The 19189-nt window shown below is 36.9% G+C and overlaps 1 protein-coding gene across 1 annotated transcript in view; it reads left to right on the top strand.

The window, feature by feature from the left end:
- CSE1L (chromosome segregation 1 like) overlaps positions 1-19189 on the top strand; it is a 42310-nt gene that overhangs the window by 10180 nt on the left and 12941 nt on the right. Inside the window, exons 2-13 of the mRNA XM_084887086.1 lie at positions 365-460; positions 4492-4634; positions 7108-7209; positions 7290-7435; positions 8392-8482; positions 8604-8711; positions 10498-10590; positions 14755-14922; positions 15035-15164; positions 16263-16328; positions 17069-17271; positions 18168-18252. Coding sequence (XP_084743212.1) covers positions 376-460; positions 4492-4634; positions 7108-7209; positions 7290-7435; positions 8392-8482; positions 8604-8711; positions 10498-10590; positions 14755-14922; positions 15035-15164; positions 16263-16328; positions 17069-17271; positions 18168-18252 — 1420 coding nt within the window. The 5' untranslated portion in view covers positions 365-375. The remainder of the gene's footprint in view (positions 1-364; positions 461-4491; positions 4635-7107; positions 7210-7289; positions 7436-8391; positions 8483-8603; positions 8712-10497; positions 10591-14754; positions 14923-15034; positions 15165-16262; positions 16329-17068; positions 17272-18167; positions 18253-19189) is intronic.

Raw genomic sequence — 19189 nt, 5'->3', positions numbered from 1 at the left:
GTTTACTGCTTTAATTTTAATAGCAGGACTTTAAAAACATTCTTTGGTGTCTTTTTACCCTTTGCTCTGTTTCATAAATTAGATTAACTTTATGGTGACTTTGATCAAGCCTTCAGTTTTGCTTTTCTGTGCCTTTTAAAAATTATGACATGTTATTTCTTCTCCTTTACTGTATATCAAAATTATCTCACCATTGTTTCAGAAAAGCCCTTCTTATCTTAGGTCAGAGTAAGATTTATAGTCCATGCTCAAACATAACAATAATGACTTTCAGAGAGAAGACTGATAACATGAAATGATTTTTTTAATGCAAATTACTGTGTTCACCTGTGCCCAGTTACCCAAGCCTTATTTCTTGTTCTAGATTTTATCGCAATGGAGCTCAGTGATGCAAATTTGCAAACGCTAACAGAATATTTAAAGAAAACTCTTGATCCTGATCCCGCCATCAGACGTCCAGGTAAAGAGAATAAATATTGTTTGTGGTTGATTTATTCTTAAAGGACAGGTGAGGGAAAACTTTATGCCAACTGCTGTTTGTAAATATAGATTTAAAAAAATGATTTACACTTGGATTTTCAGACAGTTTATTTTTCATTCTGTAACCATAAAATGTGTGGTTGGCTGTCTTCAAATGTTATAGCATAGAGTGGTACGGGTTTTTTTTTTGTTTTGTTTTTTAAGTAAAATAGCTTTTATTTGGCCTCCTCTGGAATATAAAGTACTAATATGTTTAGAATGCTTTTTCCCTTCACTTTTCTGAAATTCCCTACACCTGCCAGTTTTAGAAAGATAATAATTAGGGCATAGAGATGAATGTTAACTGCCTAAAAAGTGATTAAGTGAATGAAACCAGGCAATCAGACACTCAATTCATAATCTTCATGCTGGGATTGATTTAATTATTACATATTAAGACCTATCAGTTTCCATGAGAAACTTAGTATAAACTTAGACTTGCAACTCAGGTGCTCACAGGAATCAGATGTGAAGGTAAATGAGGGAGCAGACCAAGTGGGGACTGGTAATCTGTGACTATATGCTTTGATAAGGGGCAGTTGTTATTTGGAACCAGCTCTCTTAGGGGGATTCAAACTAGTTTTGCAAAAATCTTATTTCCAGCTTTACTTGAAAAATAAGGATATTTATATGAAATGTCCTTACTTTTAAGTGATAGCAACTAATAACTTCGAACAATTTTGAAATTCATACAAATCAAACTAATTTTGAGGGCCATATGTGTCCTGTAAGAAGTCACTTGAGGATCCTTGATGTAAGCCATATTAACTAGAAATGCTTTCATTATTTATTTATTTATTTATTTATTAAAAATATATATTTTTAAAAATATTTTTTATTGATTTTGTACAGAGAGGAAGGGAGAGAGATAGAGAGTTAGAAACATCGATGAGAGAGAGTCATCGATCAGCTGCCTCTTGCACACCCCCTACTGGGGATGTGCCCGCAACCAAGGTACATGCCCTTGACCGGAATCGAACCCGGGACCCCTCAGTCCCCAAGCCAGGTTATGGGCTCAATCCCCAGTGGGGTCATTCAGGAGGCAGCTGATCAATGATCAGCTATCCATTGAGCCAAACTGGTTCCGGCACCAGAAATGCTTTTAATCTTCTTTAGAATTTACAAGTGTGCCTGCTCATGAAGAGAATTTTGGAAGGGCCCCATGCAGATACAAATGAATGCATGCATGTGTGTGTGTCATAGTGATGTTACATACAAAACATAGAATTGTAAACATGTTAATGCAATTCATCCTAGCCTTTGTGATTTCTGAAAGGAAAAATTTGTGAACTTCCCATTAGTGCTTAAAGAGGTAATGTGTTCTTGGATAAAAGGAAATTAATGGCTCTAATCTTCTTAGTCTTTCCCAGAAAACCTCTGCCAACATTATCTATTGAAATTATTTTTAATAATTATGTCTTTTAAGGTGAAGGTGGCATTTTTTTTTATTAATCCAGGACAGAGTGTAGGAATAAACTGGTGTTTCTGAGAAGAGTTATGGACATATTTCTTAGGTATAGGTAGTAGACTGACCCAACATCTTTATAAAATGATATGAAGGTGGCAATGTATAGTGGATTCCAGCTTACAAATACCACTCTTCTCATGGGTTATTGAGGTGTGATAGTGGTATAGATAAACTGGAAGACATTTTGAAGGTCATTGAGTGTGTGGAAATATGTCAGTGTGAATATTCTGAGCGCAAATTGAGAAAAATGAACACAGAAAGGAATATACTTAAACTCATGAGAAAATTGCTTCCAGGATATTAACCCTTTGCACTCCGCTGTCCCCTCTCAGGGGACATCGGAATTCTAGCATATCACTCGGATGTCCCCTCTCAGGGGACATTGCATTTTATTAGTGATTATGGGGAATTGAGTTAATTCAACGCACATTTCCGCCGTTAGCGTTGAGTAGCTGGTAGCCAATGTCCAGAATGGTTCGGAGTGCAAAGGGTTAATTATAATTTAAGAAAGAGACCTGGCAGTCTATATGAGCTTTCTCCCAAATCATGGATATAGTGTGTTGCCCTGTACAAAATGCTGACACTAAGGAAATAGTAAGAGCCTGATAGACTCGTAGGAAATTGTTTTCTGCTACTTAAAACCATATTTCAGCCGAAACCGGTTTGGCTCAATGGATAGAGCGTCGGCTTAGGAACTGAAAGGTCCCGGGTTCGATTCCGGTCAAGGGCATGTACCTTGGTTGCGGGCATATCCCCAGTAGGGGGTGTGCAAGAGGCAGCTGATCAATGACTCTCTCTCATCGATGTTTCTGACTATCTCTCTCCCTTCCTCTCTGTACAAAATCAATAAAATATATTTAAAAAACAAAAAACAAACCATGTTTCAGTTTATTTCTCATCTTTAAAGAAAGACATGGTGACAGAAAGCAGGAAAGGTTTGAGGATGGAAGTTAAACTCTTGGGACTCAATTCAGAGAGAAAAAAAGTGTTAAATCATTTTTTAAAAAATATATATTTTTTATTGAGTTCAGAGAGTAATATTAAATCTCCTGAGTTTACTGGTTACACAGTGAAGGTGTATAGCACTTCTAATTTTTCCTGTCCTAAGCCTCACTCATTCATAGGATCCAGTACCTATTGAAAAGGTTTGCTGTTAGCACCTATTATTTTCTACCATAATATTATTTAGCCCGACCCATGTTGCTCAGTGGTTGAGCATTGACCTATGGACTCAGGAGGTCATAGTTTGACTCCTGGTTGGGGCACATGCCCAGGTTATGGGCTCAATCCCCAGTGGGGTCATTCAGGAGGCAGCTGATCAATGATTGTCTCTCATCATTGATGTTTCTATATCTCCCTCTCCCTTCCTCTCTGAAATCAATAAAAAATATTTTTAAAAGATAGATAGATAGATAGATAGATAGATAGATAGATAGATAGATAGAGGCATCTTTAGTCAGAATTGTCAGGATCATTGATCGGCTGCCAATTGTACCACCTCATTGGGGATCAAGCCTATCACCTGGGTATGTGCCCTGATTGGGAATTAAACTGTGACCTCATGGTCTATAGGTTAAGGCTCAACCACTGAGCAACACTGGTCAGGCTAAATGATATTGTAGGAAATGATAGGTGCTAGTAGCATCTTTTTTCAAAGGGTATTAGATCCTTTGAATGGGTGAGGCTTATGATAGGAAAAATTAGAAGTGCTATATACTTTCACTGTGTAATCAGTAAACTTAGGGTATTTAATATTTCTAAATGTAATATCAGTGTGAATATATGTTAAAATCTTAGTATAAATTTATTGATGGTATTAGGAATGTGTATAACTAGAAGAAAACTGAAGTCTAGTCTGGTCAAATAAGGACAAGATGAAAACTTTTTCAGTGATGAAATATTGTAGCTCTGTGTTCTTTGACAAGTTACTTAACCTCAGGGGCCTTGTCTTTAAAATGAGGTTAAAATAACCTACCTCTCTGGGTAATAGTGACAACTTAATGAAATAATATATGTGAGTAAAGCTGCAGACTCATAGAGTTAATAACATATTAGCCGGAATTAACTCATTTAATCTTGATCATGGTTATACTGTAAAAAGAAATAATGCTACCATTACTAATAGTACTAATAATAGCCCTTCTGGAACAAGACTGTGTATAACTTTTGCCCTAAAGTCACTTAAACTCTCTAAGAAGCAGGTTCTCCTTCAGATGGGGTGGTCTTCTGATGAGACCACATTATAGGTTTGTGAGAATCAGGTGAGTCAAATGATTTGAAAACTGAGGTATTATGTAAGTTTAATAATAATAATATAATAACATCATATATAGTCCTTTTAATAGATAAGGAAAGTGAGGCTCAGTAGACCCTTGATTAGTTTCCAAAGGGAAAAGATCTTTTCCATTTTATGATGCTTAAATCTAATATACATAGTTCCACATACACATAATGTAGAGATATTTGATTATAATAACAAATCTAACATGGAAATTCTTTTATAGCTGAGAAGTTTCTTGAATCTGTGGAAGGAAATCAGAATTACCCACTGTTGCTTTTAACATTACTGGAGAAGTCCCAGGATAATGTTATAAAAGTGTGTGCCTCAGTAACATTCAAGAACTATATTAAAAGAAACTGGAGAATTGTAAGTATTTTGTGAGTACATAGTTCAATACCTTGTATGTTTATAATGCAGTGCTCCTGAAAGATTTTGGACACACATTGAAGATAAAATTAAACAACACCCTCTTCAGCAAAATACTAACAAATCAAATAAGAGTATAAAAATACACACCATGATCGAATGGGATTTATCCCAGGTAGTAAGGCTTGTTCAACGTTCAAAAATTAATTAGCGTCTTGACTTGGGGTGGTGAATACAGTATACAAATGAGATATTATAGAATTGTATACCTAAAACCTATATAATTTTACTTACCAGTGTCACCCCAATAAATTTAATTAAAAAGTTAAAAATTGATTAATGTAATTCATCACATCAGTAGACTGAAAAAAGAAGAATCGGCTCTGGCCAGCGAGCTTTTTAAACATTATATTGGAAGTCTTTGCTGATGCAGTAAGAAAAGGAAATAAAAGGAGCAAAGAGGACACAAACTGTCTTTGTTCATAGATGGCATGACTGCCTGTTAGAAAACCTGAAAGAAGGATACTTTTCCAAAGTTCCTGTTTCATTTGAATTCATACAGATTACTTCAACTTTATAACTCAGGTTGCTAGAGGATTATGAAACTAGGTTTTAACCTCCGTTTAATTCTAGCTAATTATCTTCTGAAGAGACATATGGGAAAACAGTCTAAGTGAATAACTGAAGCAGTTTGTATTGTGGACTGGGAAAAATTATAAAAAGCTGAAAATTTTATATATATAAAAATTTGTAAAATGCAAAATAATGAGAACCAAGATGAGGGCATAGGTAAACACCTATACCTACTTGTTGCCTCTCGCAACCAACCCAAGGCTATTGGCGGCAGTAGCCTGCCTTGCTTCACAGCTGGGCCTCATCTGGGCACTTCCAAACCTCAAAGAGGAGAAATCTGCAGATCTCACTGTAGCTCCTGCTGAGTGGCTTCAGGCAGTGTCTGACTTTGCACTTCCTTGGAGATCCAAGAGCCAGTAAGACCATTCCAGATTACAATTCTTCACGTCCATAAGTTACACACTCAAGGGACAGACGCAGTGAGCACCAAAACCCCACTGAAGCAAGTCCTGCCCCATAAGGGTATTTCCAGCACAGCAGTTCTTCTATTGTAGACACTGCTGGTCCTCACAGCCAGTTGGCCTGAAGGTCATTTCCTCCCAGTGATACCAACAGCAATCAAGGCTTAACTACAACAAGACTGTACACCCAGCCCAAAAAGGGGTGCACCAAGACTGTCCAGACACTGGGCCCTGTAGGACACCTAGCACACAAGGCCACTCTATCAACACAGGGAAGCAGCCAAAATGTGGAGACAAACATGTCACAAATGAAAGAAATGGAAGAAAGCAAACTGATTTCTCAACAGAACTATGCAGGCTAGAAGGGAGTGGCAAGAAATATTCAAAGTGATGAATAGCAAGAACCTACAACCAAGATTATTCTACCCAGCCAAAACCGGTTTGGCTCATTGGATAGAAGTCAGCCTGCGGACTGAGGGACCCCAGGTTTGATTCCGGTCAAGGGCATGCACCTTGGTTGCAGGTGCGTCCCCAGTGGGGGGTGGGTACAGGAGGCAGCTGGTTGATGTTTCTCTCTCATTGATGTTTCTAGCTTTCTGTCCCTCTCCCTTCCTCTGTAAAAAATCAATAATATATATATATATATATATATATATATATATATATATATTTTTTTTTTTTTAAATAAATTTTGTTTCTTTTTTTTTTTAAATATATATTTTATTGATTTTGTACAGAGAGCAAGTGAGAGAGATAGAGAGTTAGAAACATCGATGAGAGAGAGTCATTGATCAGTTGCCTCTTGCACACCCCCTACTGGGGATATGCCCGCAACCAAGGTACATGCCCTTGACCGGAATCGAACCCGGGTCCCTTCAGTCCCCAAGCCGACGCTCTATCCATTGAGCTAAACCTGTCTCGGCAATAAAATATATTTTTTTAAAAAAAGATTATTCTACCCAGCAAAGCTATCATTTAGAATTGAAGGTCAGATAAAGTGGTTCACAGACAAGAAAAAGCTAAAGGAGTTCATCACCACCAAACCAGGATTATATGAATTGCTGAAGGGAATTCTTAAGAAGAGGAAGAAGAAGAAAAAAGTAAAGATAAAAATTATGGACAACAAATACACTATCAACAAATGAATCTAAAAATCAAGTGAATAAAAAATCTGATGAACAGAATAAACTGGTGAATATAATAGAATCAGGGGCATAGAAAGGGAGTGGACTGACAGTTTTGGGGGGGAGGCGGGGATGGAATATACATTTTTCCTATCAAAGAATTCATGCTTTCATGAAAAGTAGAGGGAATGCCCTACTTTTCTGTATGCTTTTCTTAGAAAACCAGGAAGTAAGAAGTGGTTCTATTTTTTTCTACAAATCTATCTGGTCAAGGACATGGATTTTGTTACTTGCTCATGGATATTTTGTTTTTAGGTTGAAGATGAACCAAATAAAATTTGTGAAACTGACCGAGTAGCCATTAAAGCCAACATAGTTCACTTGATGCTTAGCAGCCCGGAGCAAATTCAGAAGCAGGTAATGTAAAGCCCTGTTGTTTTTAGGCAGGCTTGTTTGTAGAGCTTTTGTCTCATTAATCTTTTCCCTCCTCTTCTCAGTTAAGCGATGCCATTAGCATAATCGGTAGAGAAGATTTCCCTCAGAAATGGCCCGACTTGTTGACAGAAATGGTGAATCGCTTTCAGAGTGGTGATTTTCACGTCATTAATGGAGTTCTTCGTACAGCACATTCTTTATTTAAAAGGTATTTACATAAAAACTCCTACATTTAAAATACGTTTGTTTTTTTATATGTTTTTGCTTGTGTAAGCAGTTTATATTTCTGTCACTGTTGTCATTCCTTTGAATATAATAATTCTGGAATAAGAGCATAAGCCTCTCAATTAGTAGTATGTTTCTTCTTAAGTAGGATATTTATTTCATACCAGAGGCCCAGTGTATGAAATTCATGCAGTGTTGGGAGTGGTGTCCCTCAGCCCAGCCTGCACCCTCTCCAATTTAGGATCCCTTGGAGGATGTCAGACAGGGATTGGGCCTAAACCGGCAGTCGGACATCCCTCTCACAATCCGAGACTGCTGGCTCCCAACTGCTTGCCTGCCTGCGAGCCTGATCACCTTCTAACTCAGGGGTCTTCAAACTACGGCCCGCGGGCCACATGCGGCCTGCAGAGGAGTCTGATCCAGCCCGCCAGGTTTTTTGGGCAGTGAGCGCAGCCGAGGTGTTACAGTAGGAATTAGTAGTTCATATAGTCCAGCCCTCCAGCTCTCTGAGGGACCGTTAAAAAGTTTGAGGACCCCTGTTCTAACTGCTCTCCTGCTGGTCCGATTGCTCCCAACTGCCCTCCCCTGTAGGCCTGATCCCCCCCCAACTGCGCTCCCCTACTGGCCTGGTTGCCCCTAACTGCCCTTCCCTGCTGGCCTGATCTCCCACAACTACCCTCCCTTGCCGGCTTCTTGTGGCAGCCGTCTTTGACCAAATGGGGGTGGCTATCTTGTGCGATGGTATGAGGGTCAATTTGCATATCATCTCTTTATTATATAGGATTGCCTTATCTGTAAAGTACCTAGACTCCTTAAACTGCTTGATTCCTTTAAAAAAGAAGAATTTCATAAAATTAGAATTTTCTCTAATCTATTCTTAAGGAACTAAAGTCAATAATTAAAAACTTGTAAGTTGCCTATTTCATCTTAATTTTCTAGATACCGCCATGAATTTAAGTCAAACGAGTTATGGACTGAAATTAAACTTGTTCTGGATGCCTTTGCTTTACCTTTGACTAATCTATTTAAGGTATGGGATACTATAATTACTTGATATTTATTGCTTAAATATTTAATTCCAGCCTATTGCAAAGCTCATTTCATGAAGGCTTACAATACACTAACACTATGTTCCTAAATTTCTCTCAAAGGCCACCATTGAACTCTGTAGTACCCATGCAAATGATGCCTCTGCCCTGAGAATTCTGTTTTCTTCCCTGATATTGATCTCAAAATTGTTCTACAGTTTAAATTTTCAGGTAAGTTTTATTTCTTGTTTTTGATTCTTATTCTTTGTTGAAAAAAATATGCAACTTTCTATTTGATGAAGACCTCTTTGCCAGCATTGATTTTTCTGAAAGTAAATAAATTAGTTTTTTTACTCCCTCCATTCTTTGTCTACAAATAGTCATTGTTATGGAGAACAATCCTATACTTTAGTGGTGGGGTATGTCCAGCCCACATGCCATATAAGTCCGAGGAATCATCTGGTCTGGCCCTCCCAAGGCATTAGAGACTAGTTAATTAAATGTCTGACCAAATATAACAGCCTAGTTTAAGTTGATAATTTTGTATGGCCCTGGAATGATGTTAGGAATATTCAAAAGGCCCTTGGCAGAAAAAAAGTTCCCCAGCCCTTCTCTACTCTTTTATTGAAGACATGAGATCACATTCTCAGGCCTTCCTCTTGTTCATTGAAGTGGGTCTCAGCACTGGGGAGCCATGCTTTGTTTAGAGATCTATGGCTAGCTTATACAAAAAGGCTCTTATTGGAAACATCTGGGGGAGACAAGGCAAAGAACCAGTATTTAGAAGTTATAAGAAGCAGTGTTATTTCAGAGGAAACACAGGCACAATTTTATAATAGAAAATGCCCAATCACCCTGTTGCTACTAAGATAGTGGACTCCAGTCATTCTTTCTGTTCTTGACCCATTTCATTAAGATTTAGGGCTCCAGGAACCAAAGGGGATCTTAATGGTACAGATTACTATACTGAGAAAGGCTAGAGGAAGGATCTGGCCTTTTCATTGGTCCTAGCCAGGGCCAAGGACAGGGACTTAATCCTTACAGGCTGACTCACAGTGGTAGGGAAAGCATTCCATCAAAGGATTGGACAGAGTTGGAATTGAACAGCTCAAAATGCCATAACCACATCAGTGGTCAGCTAGATAGCAGTTTGAGAAAGCTAATTAAAGGATGCCACTGTTTTTGCTTATACCTTTTGTCTTTTTTTTTCTCTCGCGCCTATCTTGCTTATATCTTTTTTTGAATTCTGCTTCCTGGAAGTCAGGTAGAATAAGATTCTTATTAGGTATAGTCAGGGACACCAAAGGCATAATGTTACCCTTGGGGAATTTATCAACCTCATTAAGAAGGCAGTACTGTTAATAGGAAACCATTGACTGCATAAGACAGTAAGTCTGAATTGGTGGTCATCTTACACTAAATGCAATAGTTCAGAAAGGAAAAGGAATATATTGGTAAGCACTGAGTTTAATAAGGAAAGGCTTCATTCATACAGTCTTAGCTGGACCTGGAAAGAATAAGTTGATTTAAATTAAATTGGGACAAGAAACCAAGCAGCATTATTTGTGGTTGAAAGTGTGTTTAAATAGAGACACAAGTCAGAATGGTTTAGTCATCTGCCAGATCTAATTAGAACAGAGAATTCTTGTCAAAATAGATAATGGTTGACTTAAGCTAAGAAGTGTGGACTTGGAGTCTGTAGGCATGTATGTGGAAAACGTTTGGTGTGTATGCAGGGGGAACTGAAGTAGATAGCATACTTATTATTTTTAAAATATGTTTTTAAAATAAAATAAAATAAATAAAATAAGTTTTTATTGATTTTTTTTTTTTTTTTTTTTTTTTTTAAGAGAGAGATAGAAACATCGATCAGCTGCCACCCTGACATATGCCTAGACTGGAATTGAACCAGTGACCTCTTAGTGCATGGAATAACGCTTAATTCACTGAGCCACACTGGCAGGGAAATATGCTACTTATTTTAATGAAAAGCCTCAAGTCTGCATTTATTCTTTAGGATCTCCCTGAATTTTTTGAAGATAATATGGAAACTTGGATGAACAATTTTCATACTCTTTTGACATTAGATAATAAACTTCTACAAACTGATGTAAGTATTGTTTAAAATATTTCCCAAGTAGCCTTTTGTTAAAATTAAGGATTTGAAATATAATCATATATATCAATTATATCTCATTTTGTTTTAAGACATTATTTGAGTACCCCCTGAGAAGCTTGGAGGGTAGTTAGACTTCAGAAAATGAAATAAAGTTATTGGAGAACATTTGGCATTCTAGTTCCTTAAAAATTATTTACTCTTGCATTGTTAATAGCTAGAATTTCAAGAATGCAAATAATTTAATTATGTGGGATGTTTCATATATGGTTATGTGTAGTGTACAGAATCAATTACTCTTATTGTAGACCTGGCTTAGGTCACTATATATAGATTAGACTATTTTATTACATTGAAATAGGGCCTTAGAGCACATGTGTCAAACACAAGGCCCGCGGGCCAAATCCAGCCCGCCAGACCTTGCAATGTGGCCCGCACCGCACTGTCATCACTGTACTCCGCTGTCAGTTTATGACATTGTCAGTTTATGACTGTTCAGTAAACCATTCGGCCCGCGATTTAGGCTGGATTTTAGATTTTGGCCCCTTCTCTGATTGAGTTCGACACCCCTACCTTAGAGTATTCACAGTGTGAACATTTATGAAATAGAAAATTGTCACTGAAGATATTAAGAAAACATAAAACTTAGACCTCTGTAATAATATTCTCTCTTTTTTTTTTAAAATATATTTTATTGATTTTATACAGAGAGGAAGGGAGAGAGATAGAGAGTTAGAAACATCGATGAGAGAGTCATCGATCAGCTGCCTCTTGCACACCCCCTACTGGGGATATGCCCGCAGCCAAGGTACATGCCCTTGACCGGAATCGAACCCGGGACCCTTCAGTCCCCAAACCGACGCTCTATCCATTGAGCCAAACCGGTCCTGGCTGTAATAATATTCTCTTTAAAAAAGTCAAACAGCGTATAAGTTTCCAATCTGGGTTCTGTAATATGTGCTTTTCAGTGCATAGCATTTATTCTGTTACTCATTTGCTTCTTTACTAATGTGTTTATGATCTCCCCCTTTCCCAAGAAATAACAAAAGCATAAAAAAGCAAAATTTTAAAATACTTCACCAAATACAAGAAAAATTGAAATTAGTAATTCAAGTCAATTTTTGAGAGTGGGCTGCAGAGGGAGAGTCATTACTATGAGTTTATAGCAAATTTTGTCTAAGGTTCATAATAAAAGGCCAAGAGGCATTGCAACCCAACAACCGGTCATCATGAGGGGAAAACACCCCCCCCCCCTCCGCTCCCGCCTGGATTGGGGGCATGGTGGGTCTTCCAGGTCTTCCAAACACCGGTGGCTCCTAGCTCAGGCTGACCCAGCACCCCAGAGGGGACTCTGCCGCAATCAGGAGCAGGGGTGGCTTTCAAACTGGACCCTAACAGGAGGGAGGAGGGAGCCCCATTCCTTGCAGAATCACCCAGGGGTCAGCTTGCTGTCAGCAGCCTGCCAGCCAGGAATCCCACTCACCTGCACCCTAGACCCATTAAAAAGGCCAAATTTCTCATTATTTTTCTTTCTTTTTTAAAAAAAGATATTTTATTGATTTTTTATTTATTTTTTTTAATTTTTTACAGAGAGGAAGAGAGAGGGATAGAGAGTTAGAAACCTCGATAAGAGAGAATTATCAGCTGCCTCTTGCACACACCCTACTGGGGAATGTGCCTGCAACCAAGGTACATGCCCTTGACCGGAATTGAACCTGTGACCTAGTTCGCAGGCTCTGTCCACTGAGCCAAACCGGTTTCAGCCAAACTTCTCATTATTGATGAATGCACCATGGTATCAGTTATGCTATAAACGCCATAGACAGATTACTAAGAGAAATTAAGGATTTGAATGTTGTATTTGGTGGGAAAGTTCTTCTCAGAGGGGATTTTCTACTGTCTCAGTGTTGTGCCGCATCTGCATGTTATGCGATCAGCCATAATACAAATGGGTTTAAAGTACTGTAATGTTTGGGGATGTTTCAGAAAGTTGTCTCTTAAATATGAGATCAGGATTCTGCATACAGTGAATGGTTAGTAAAACTTGGAGATGGCAAACTTGGGAGCAGTTTTCATTTAGGAATGGATATTATTGAAATCCCCTGTGAAATTATTTGTAATGGATCTGTTATTAAAGCTATCTTTGGAAATACTATATCTATAGATAATATTAAAAATATATTTAGCCCTAACCGGTTTGGCTCAGTGGATAGAGCATCGGCCTGAGGACTGAAGGGTCCCAGGTTCGATTTCAGTCAAGGGCATGTACCTTGGTTGCGGGCACATCCCTAATAGGGGTGTGCAGGAGGCAGCCGATTGATGTTTCTAACTATCCTTCTTCCTTCCTCTCTGTAAAAAAAGCAATTAAATATATTTTTAAAAATATGTATTTCAACGTGTAATTCTTTGTTCAAAAATGAGCATGTTCAAAAATTAAATGAAATTTTTTATATACTTGATGGTGATTTTCACACATATTTGAGTGATGATTCCATTGATTCAAAACAGGATGATGAAAAGGAAAATTTTCCCATCAAATTTCCTAATAGTATTACTCCTTGGGAATGCCATGTCATAAATTAAAATTGAAAGTGGGTGTAATCATCATGCTACGGAGAAATCTTAATAGTAAATGAGGTCTTTGTAATGGTATTAGATTTATTATCAAAAGATTGTGACCTAACATAATTGAAGCTGAAGTATTAACAGGATCTGCAGAAGGAGAGGTGGTTCTGATTCCAATAATTGATTTGACTACATCTGACATGGGCCTTCCATTTAAGTTAATTCAAAGACAGTTTCCTGCGATAATAAATCACAAGGACAAATTCTAGACAGAGTAGGACTATTCCTACCTGAACCTGTTTTCGCACGTGGTCAGTTAGGTGTTGCTTTCTCTCAAGTTTGAAGAGCTTGGGACATTAAAATTATAAATACTTCATCACAAGGGGAATTAGTCAAGCACTCAGAAAGTGTTTTTACTTTTAATGTGTACAGGGAGATATTGAATTAGTTTAATCAATTTATCAGTCATTGTATCAGTGTTGTTTTTACATCATGTTTTTGTTTTTATATCATATTTTTGTTGTTTTTATGTCATGTCTTCATTGTTACATCATGTAATGATTGTTTATTAATAAATTTATATATTATTTTCATATACATTTTACTAATTTTTTTCATCTCTAACACTTCTATTATAGAATAGGGGCAAATAGCAATACTAAAATATTTCCTCTAATTAATTCCTGGGGTCACTAGTTATTAAATAAAAAGCAGCAAAAAAGGATTTGGTTCCCATAAAATAATTCTGTCAGTCCACTAGGAAAAGAATAGTGATTCTTATAGAGAGCTGTTTGCCATGTACTACCTTGTCATCTTTGTAGCAGCCCCTGTTTTTATGCCTTAAGATGAGCTGTTTGGCAGAGTATAGCTCAAAAGATTTTTGTGAACTGCTGTTATAGTTGAGAGTATTATATAATCCACTGTTATTGTTTAGATTGGGATTGGTAGGCTTTTCCTGTAAAGGCCCAGATCATAAATATTTTTATCTTTGTGGGCTATACAGTCTCTGTTCCAACAGCTCACCTCTGCAGTTGTAGTTGAACACAGCCAAAAGCAATACTGGAAATTGTATAAATGAGGAAAAAGAATGAGTATGACCGTTTTTCAATGAAAGTTAGCTTATAAAAATAGGCAGCAGACCTACAGGCTTGATTTAGATTGTTGTTTTATATTTTATAACCAAAATATTATTTGAGAATCCTATAGCATCATCTTTTTGGGGGGGTTGGACACATCTTTACATTTGAAATGAGAACCTTTTGGGAGATAGTAAGACAATACAATAACCATGTTATAAAGGAAAGTGTGATATAATCTTTATTATTCAGGTTTCTGTAGGGATATGTTATTTTCAGTTTGGTAAGTAATTTAGCAACCAGAAGAAAAGGCTTTATTTAACTTGAAAACTTTTGAGGGCTGTTCTCAGTGATTAATACATGAGTATTTCATCTTTCGTTTATTTGAAAGACTAGGTGAGTAAATTGACAGTGGCTTTGGATTTTAAATTTTTAAAGAGTGCAGGCATTACAGCTACTCTGTTTATGGTAGCATTTAAAGTTGTATGTTTGAGTTTTCTGGTTTCTCTTATGTGAGGATGAAGAGGAAGCAGGCTTATTGGAGCTCCTAAAATCCCAGATTTGTGATAATGCTGCACTGTATGCACAAAAGTATGATGAAGAATTTCAAGAGTACCTGCCTCGTTTTGTCACAGCCATCTGGAATTTACTAGTTACAACAGGTCAAGAGGTCAAATATGACTTGGTAAGATGATGTTGGAGAAAAATAATTAAGACATCCCCCTTCCAACTTCCCCAAGAAATAAATGGTTCAGTTTTGCTTTTAAAAATATGCTCACTTTTGTGTTTTATTCCAGTTGGTAAGTAATGCAATTCAATTTCTGGCTTCAGTTTGTGAGAGACCTCACTATAAGAATCTGTTTGAGGACCAGAACACGCTGACAAGTATCTGTGAAAAGGTTATTGTGCCTAACATGGAATTTAGAGGTAATTATAATGAAGTGTAAAGCTTTTTTAGGAGATGAAAAACTTTGTTTTTTAAAGGGTGTGCTAATATATGTTCAGTAAGTCTTTTCCCTCTTGATTATTATAACATTCTAATTTTTTTATTGCTAAATAAGACTTTTTGTAGATCATTTTATTGCCCATTTTGTAAACCATGACAAAGTGTAATGGGTATAAAAGGCCTTTGTGAAATGAATGCTGCTGTGATGAACTTCGTTGTATGCTGTGGAAGTTTTTTCACAGGAATTTTGAATGAAACTTTAATAATCCTGGTATAGTGAGAAGAAAGTAAACTGTCCAGGATCTCAACTTACGGAAATAATTTGCTTTTGTTTGATTTTAGTATTTCACCATGGCAAATAACTGTTTTCCAACAGTTGACTTGAGATTAGAAGTGATTGATAACTTTTAATAGAGTGAAAGCCTACTTTGTTTGTGCTTAAGGTTCAAATAATCCTAAGAGACTGATTGTATATAGAATGTCTTTTCTAGTTGGGAAGAGCAAGTAGTAAATGTGGTAGGAATTGTGCTCTATACCAAAGCAGTCATTAGATCAGTGGTTTTCAATTATCTGGAACAAAATGAGGAAATAAAGGACAATATAATGTGAGATTTTCTTTTGTGTTTTTCTAAAATGATGTATTTATTTAAAGAACAGAGGTTTATTCTGATGTCCTACGTTTTCGGTGTTGAAATTATTTTTGTGAAATAATGATCATAGTTTTTAGCTTGTTGTTTTTTTAATGTCCTTATCTGGCAAAATAAAAAATTGGCACCCCCTAGATTGGTTTCCAACACTCATTTTTGAAAGTTGATGGTAAAGTCCAGTTCTGGGGCTCTGTCACGTTAGAGCAAGTGAGCTGGTATCACGTCTGTGTGAATGATCTATTACCTAATCTTTCAAGGTAGCATTTGCTGTTCTCAGTAATGAGTAGTAATATATGAAGTAGTTATGTGTTGGGAAAGAACAGTTTGCTGGAATTCTACACACTTTCTGCATGCTCAGCTGTAAAAGGATAGTGATTGCCATGTCTTTTGAGGGGTTGTCTTTTGAGCACAGAAATGTCATCTTCTTTGTAGCTGCTGATGAAGAAGCCTTTGAAGATAATTCTGAGGAGTACATAAGAAGAGATTTGGAAGGATCTGGTATGTATTTTGGTTTTTAACAGCCTTGGCAAGCCAGTTTTAAAGTGGTTCTTTTTTTCTGGTAAATATGGAAAAGGGAGTTAAGACTAGTGTGTCATTTCAACTGGCTTTCGTCAGAGAACTATTTTCTTTAACTCCTACACCTTAAAAAGCAGCTGTTATATGAGCTGTATCAGTTAAATCATTTGTCTTCTCTTTTTATTTATTTATTATTTTTTATTTTTTTATTAAGTTATTATCTTTGTACATATACCATTGCCCACCCCCTCCCATACATGCCCTCCCTCCCCATGTCTTCTCTTTTTTTTATGTACTTAGTAGAGTTTATCATACTACTATGATCTTTTTAGTTTTCATCCTCATTTTGTGTCTATATATATATTTTTTTTAAAAAAAAAATATATTTTATTGATTTTTTTACAGAGGGGAGAGAGATAGAGAGCTAGAAACATCGATGAGAGAGAGTCATCGACCAGCTGCCTCTTGCACACCCCCTATTGGGGATGTGCCTGCAACCAAGGTACATGCCCTTGACCGGAATCGAACCCGGGACCTTTCAGTCCGCAGACCGACGCTCTACCACTGAGCCAAACCGGTTTCGGCTGTGTCTATATTTGTGTGTGTGTGTGAAAACAATGTTCATTGTTCATATTGCTGATAGCTGTCAGCAGCTTTCTTCATAAATGTGATCAGTTGGTTGGTGGTTGTTTCTTATGATGTAATTCTCTTCGATTTTATAGATATTGATACTAGACGAAGGGCTGCTTGTGATCTCGTACGAGGATTATGCAAGTTTTTTGAGGGACCCGTGACAGGAATCTTCTCTGGCTATGTTAATTCCATGCTGCAGGAATATGCAAAAAATCCATCTGTCAACTGGAAGCACAAAGATGCAGCCATTTACCTAGTGACATCTTTGGCATCAAAAGCCCAGACACAGAAGGTGAATCTTTTAAATATAGCTTTCCTTCTATATCAGATGTGTTGGTGATCACAGAAGTAAAAGGGAAGTAATACATTTTTGATGAAGCATATTTCTCTCTGATAGGTAATCTATTCTGATTAAAATTCATGTGGTTTCCAAAGAGGACTTTATGTTGATGTATTAAGCACTTAAGTTTCTTATAGACCAAAATGCCACACTTGTTCCCTTAGCTGATACTCAGTGTTTGTTAATTTAAGGAAATTTATTATATATTAAAAAATATTTTGATTGATTGCAGAGAAGAAGGGAGAGGGGGAGAGAGAGAGAGAAACATCAAAGAAAGAGCAAATCATTGATCAGCTGCCTCCTGCACGCCCCACACTGAGGATCAAGCCCACAACCTGGGCATGTGACCTGACCAGGAATTGAACCATGACTTCTGGTTCATAGGTCAGTTCTCAACCAGAGTTACACTTGCTGAGCTAGTCTTGTTTTGTTTTTAAGCAGTTTGTGTTTTGAAGTTTTTATCCCCCCCCTTCATTTTTTTTTTTTTTTAAATATCCTCACCTGAGGATATCTTTCCATTGATTTTTTTCTGTTTCTTTTAGAGGGTAGAAGGGAGGGGGAGAGACAGACAGGGAGAAATATCGAGGTGACAGAGGGACAACGAGTGGTTGCCTCCTGTGTGTGTCCAAACCGGGCTGGGGTTCATGCCTGCAGTTGAGGTATGTGCTCTTGACCTGAATTGAACTTGGGACCCTTCTGTCCACTGGCGACACTATTCACTGAGCCAAGTTAGCCAGGGCTCATTTCCATTTTTTAACCAGGTTTTCTAAAGTTATCTAAATGTCCAATATGGTAGATATATACAGGTATTTCATGTTATTTTACCCTGTTACAAATTTGTTTTTCAGCATGGAATTACACAAGCAAATGAGCTTGTAAACCTGACCGAGTTCTTTGTGAATCACATTCTCCCCGATTTAAAATCAGCTAATGGTGAGTTGTGTAAAAAATTATTTATACAACTGAACAACACCATACCTGCAATATTTATTTGCAATTTTTAAAAATTGATTTGGGACAGAGAAAAAAACACCAACTTGTTCCACTTATTTATGCATTCATTGGTAGCTTCTTTATGTGCCTTTACTAGGTATTGGACCTGCAACCTTGGCATAGTGGGATGACGCTCTAATCAACTTGAACTACCAAAATAAGTAACATTATGGCAAAAGTCATAACAGGGGCTCTGTATCACCATAGCACTCCAAACATTGGCTCTTGTGCTCCTTGCAGGTGTTTCTTTTATTGAATAAAATCTCAAATGACCCTCTAGATTTTGCTCAGGTGAAATGAACTGTTTATAAAGAAAATATTGGCTTATGGAGAAGGAAAATAGGAATAAGATTGTACCTTAGCTTTTTAGTATCCTGGTATGAAGTCTAGGAATTATACTTCAGTGTTCTTCTCATTTGAAAATCTCTTAAAAATCAAAGTAAATTTAAAGTATATGAAACTAATATTACGGATAATTTCTTATGTTGATGAAATTATATTTATCAAAATACATAGATATTCCCTTTTTGAAAACTTTTTGTATAGAAATTTTAAATACATTAAAAGGTAGGAAGAGGCTTATAATGAACTTCCATATTAATATTATCTGTTTTAAGAATTTTTAACAATTGACTAGTATTCTCTTCCTTTTACTAATTATTTTCCCACCACTAGAGCAATTTAAAGTAAATTTCAGGTAGAGAAACATGCTCTTTATTCACAATAGCTTCAATTCTGGGAAGAAGATGGTAGCTATATGGTCACTGGTTATGGTCCCAAATCATGTTTATTCAGTTATGTAAGTAATACATGTTAATTTTTTTTTATTTTATTGAGTTTTTTTACAGAGAGGAAGGGAGAGGGATAGAGAATTAGA

Source organism: Pipistrellus hanaki (genome assembly GCF_964339955.1).
Source record: "Pipistrellus hanaki genome assembly, chromosome: 6".
Classification (NCBI taxonomy): domain Eukaryota; kingdom Metazoa; phylum Chordata; class Mammalia; order Chiroptera; family Vespertilionidae; genus Pipistrellus; species Pipistrellus hanaki.
The sequence above is the reverse complement of the archived record's forward strand: the minus strand, read 5'-3'. Positions and strand labels throughout refer to the sequence as shown.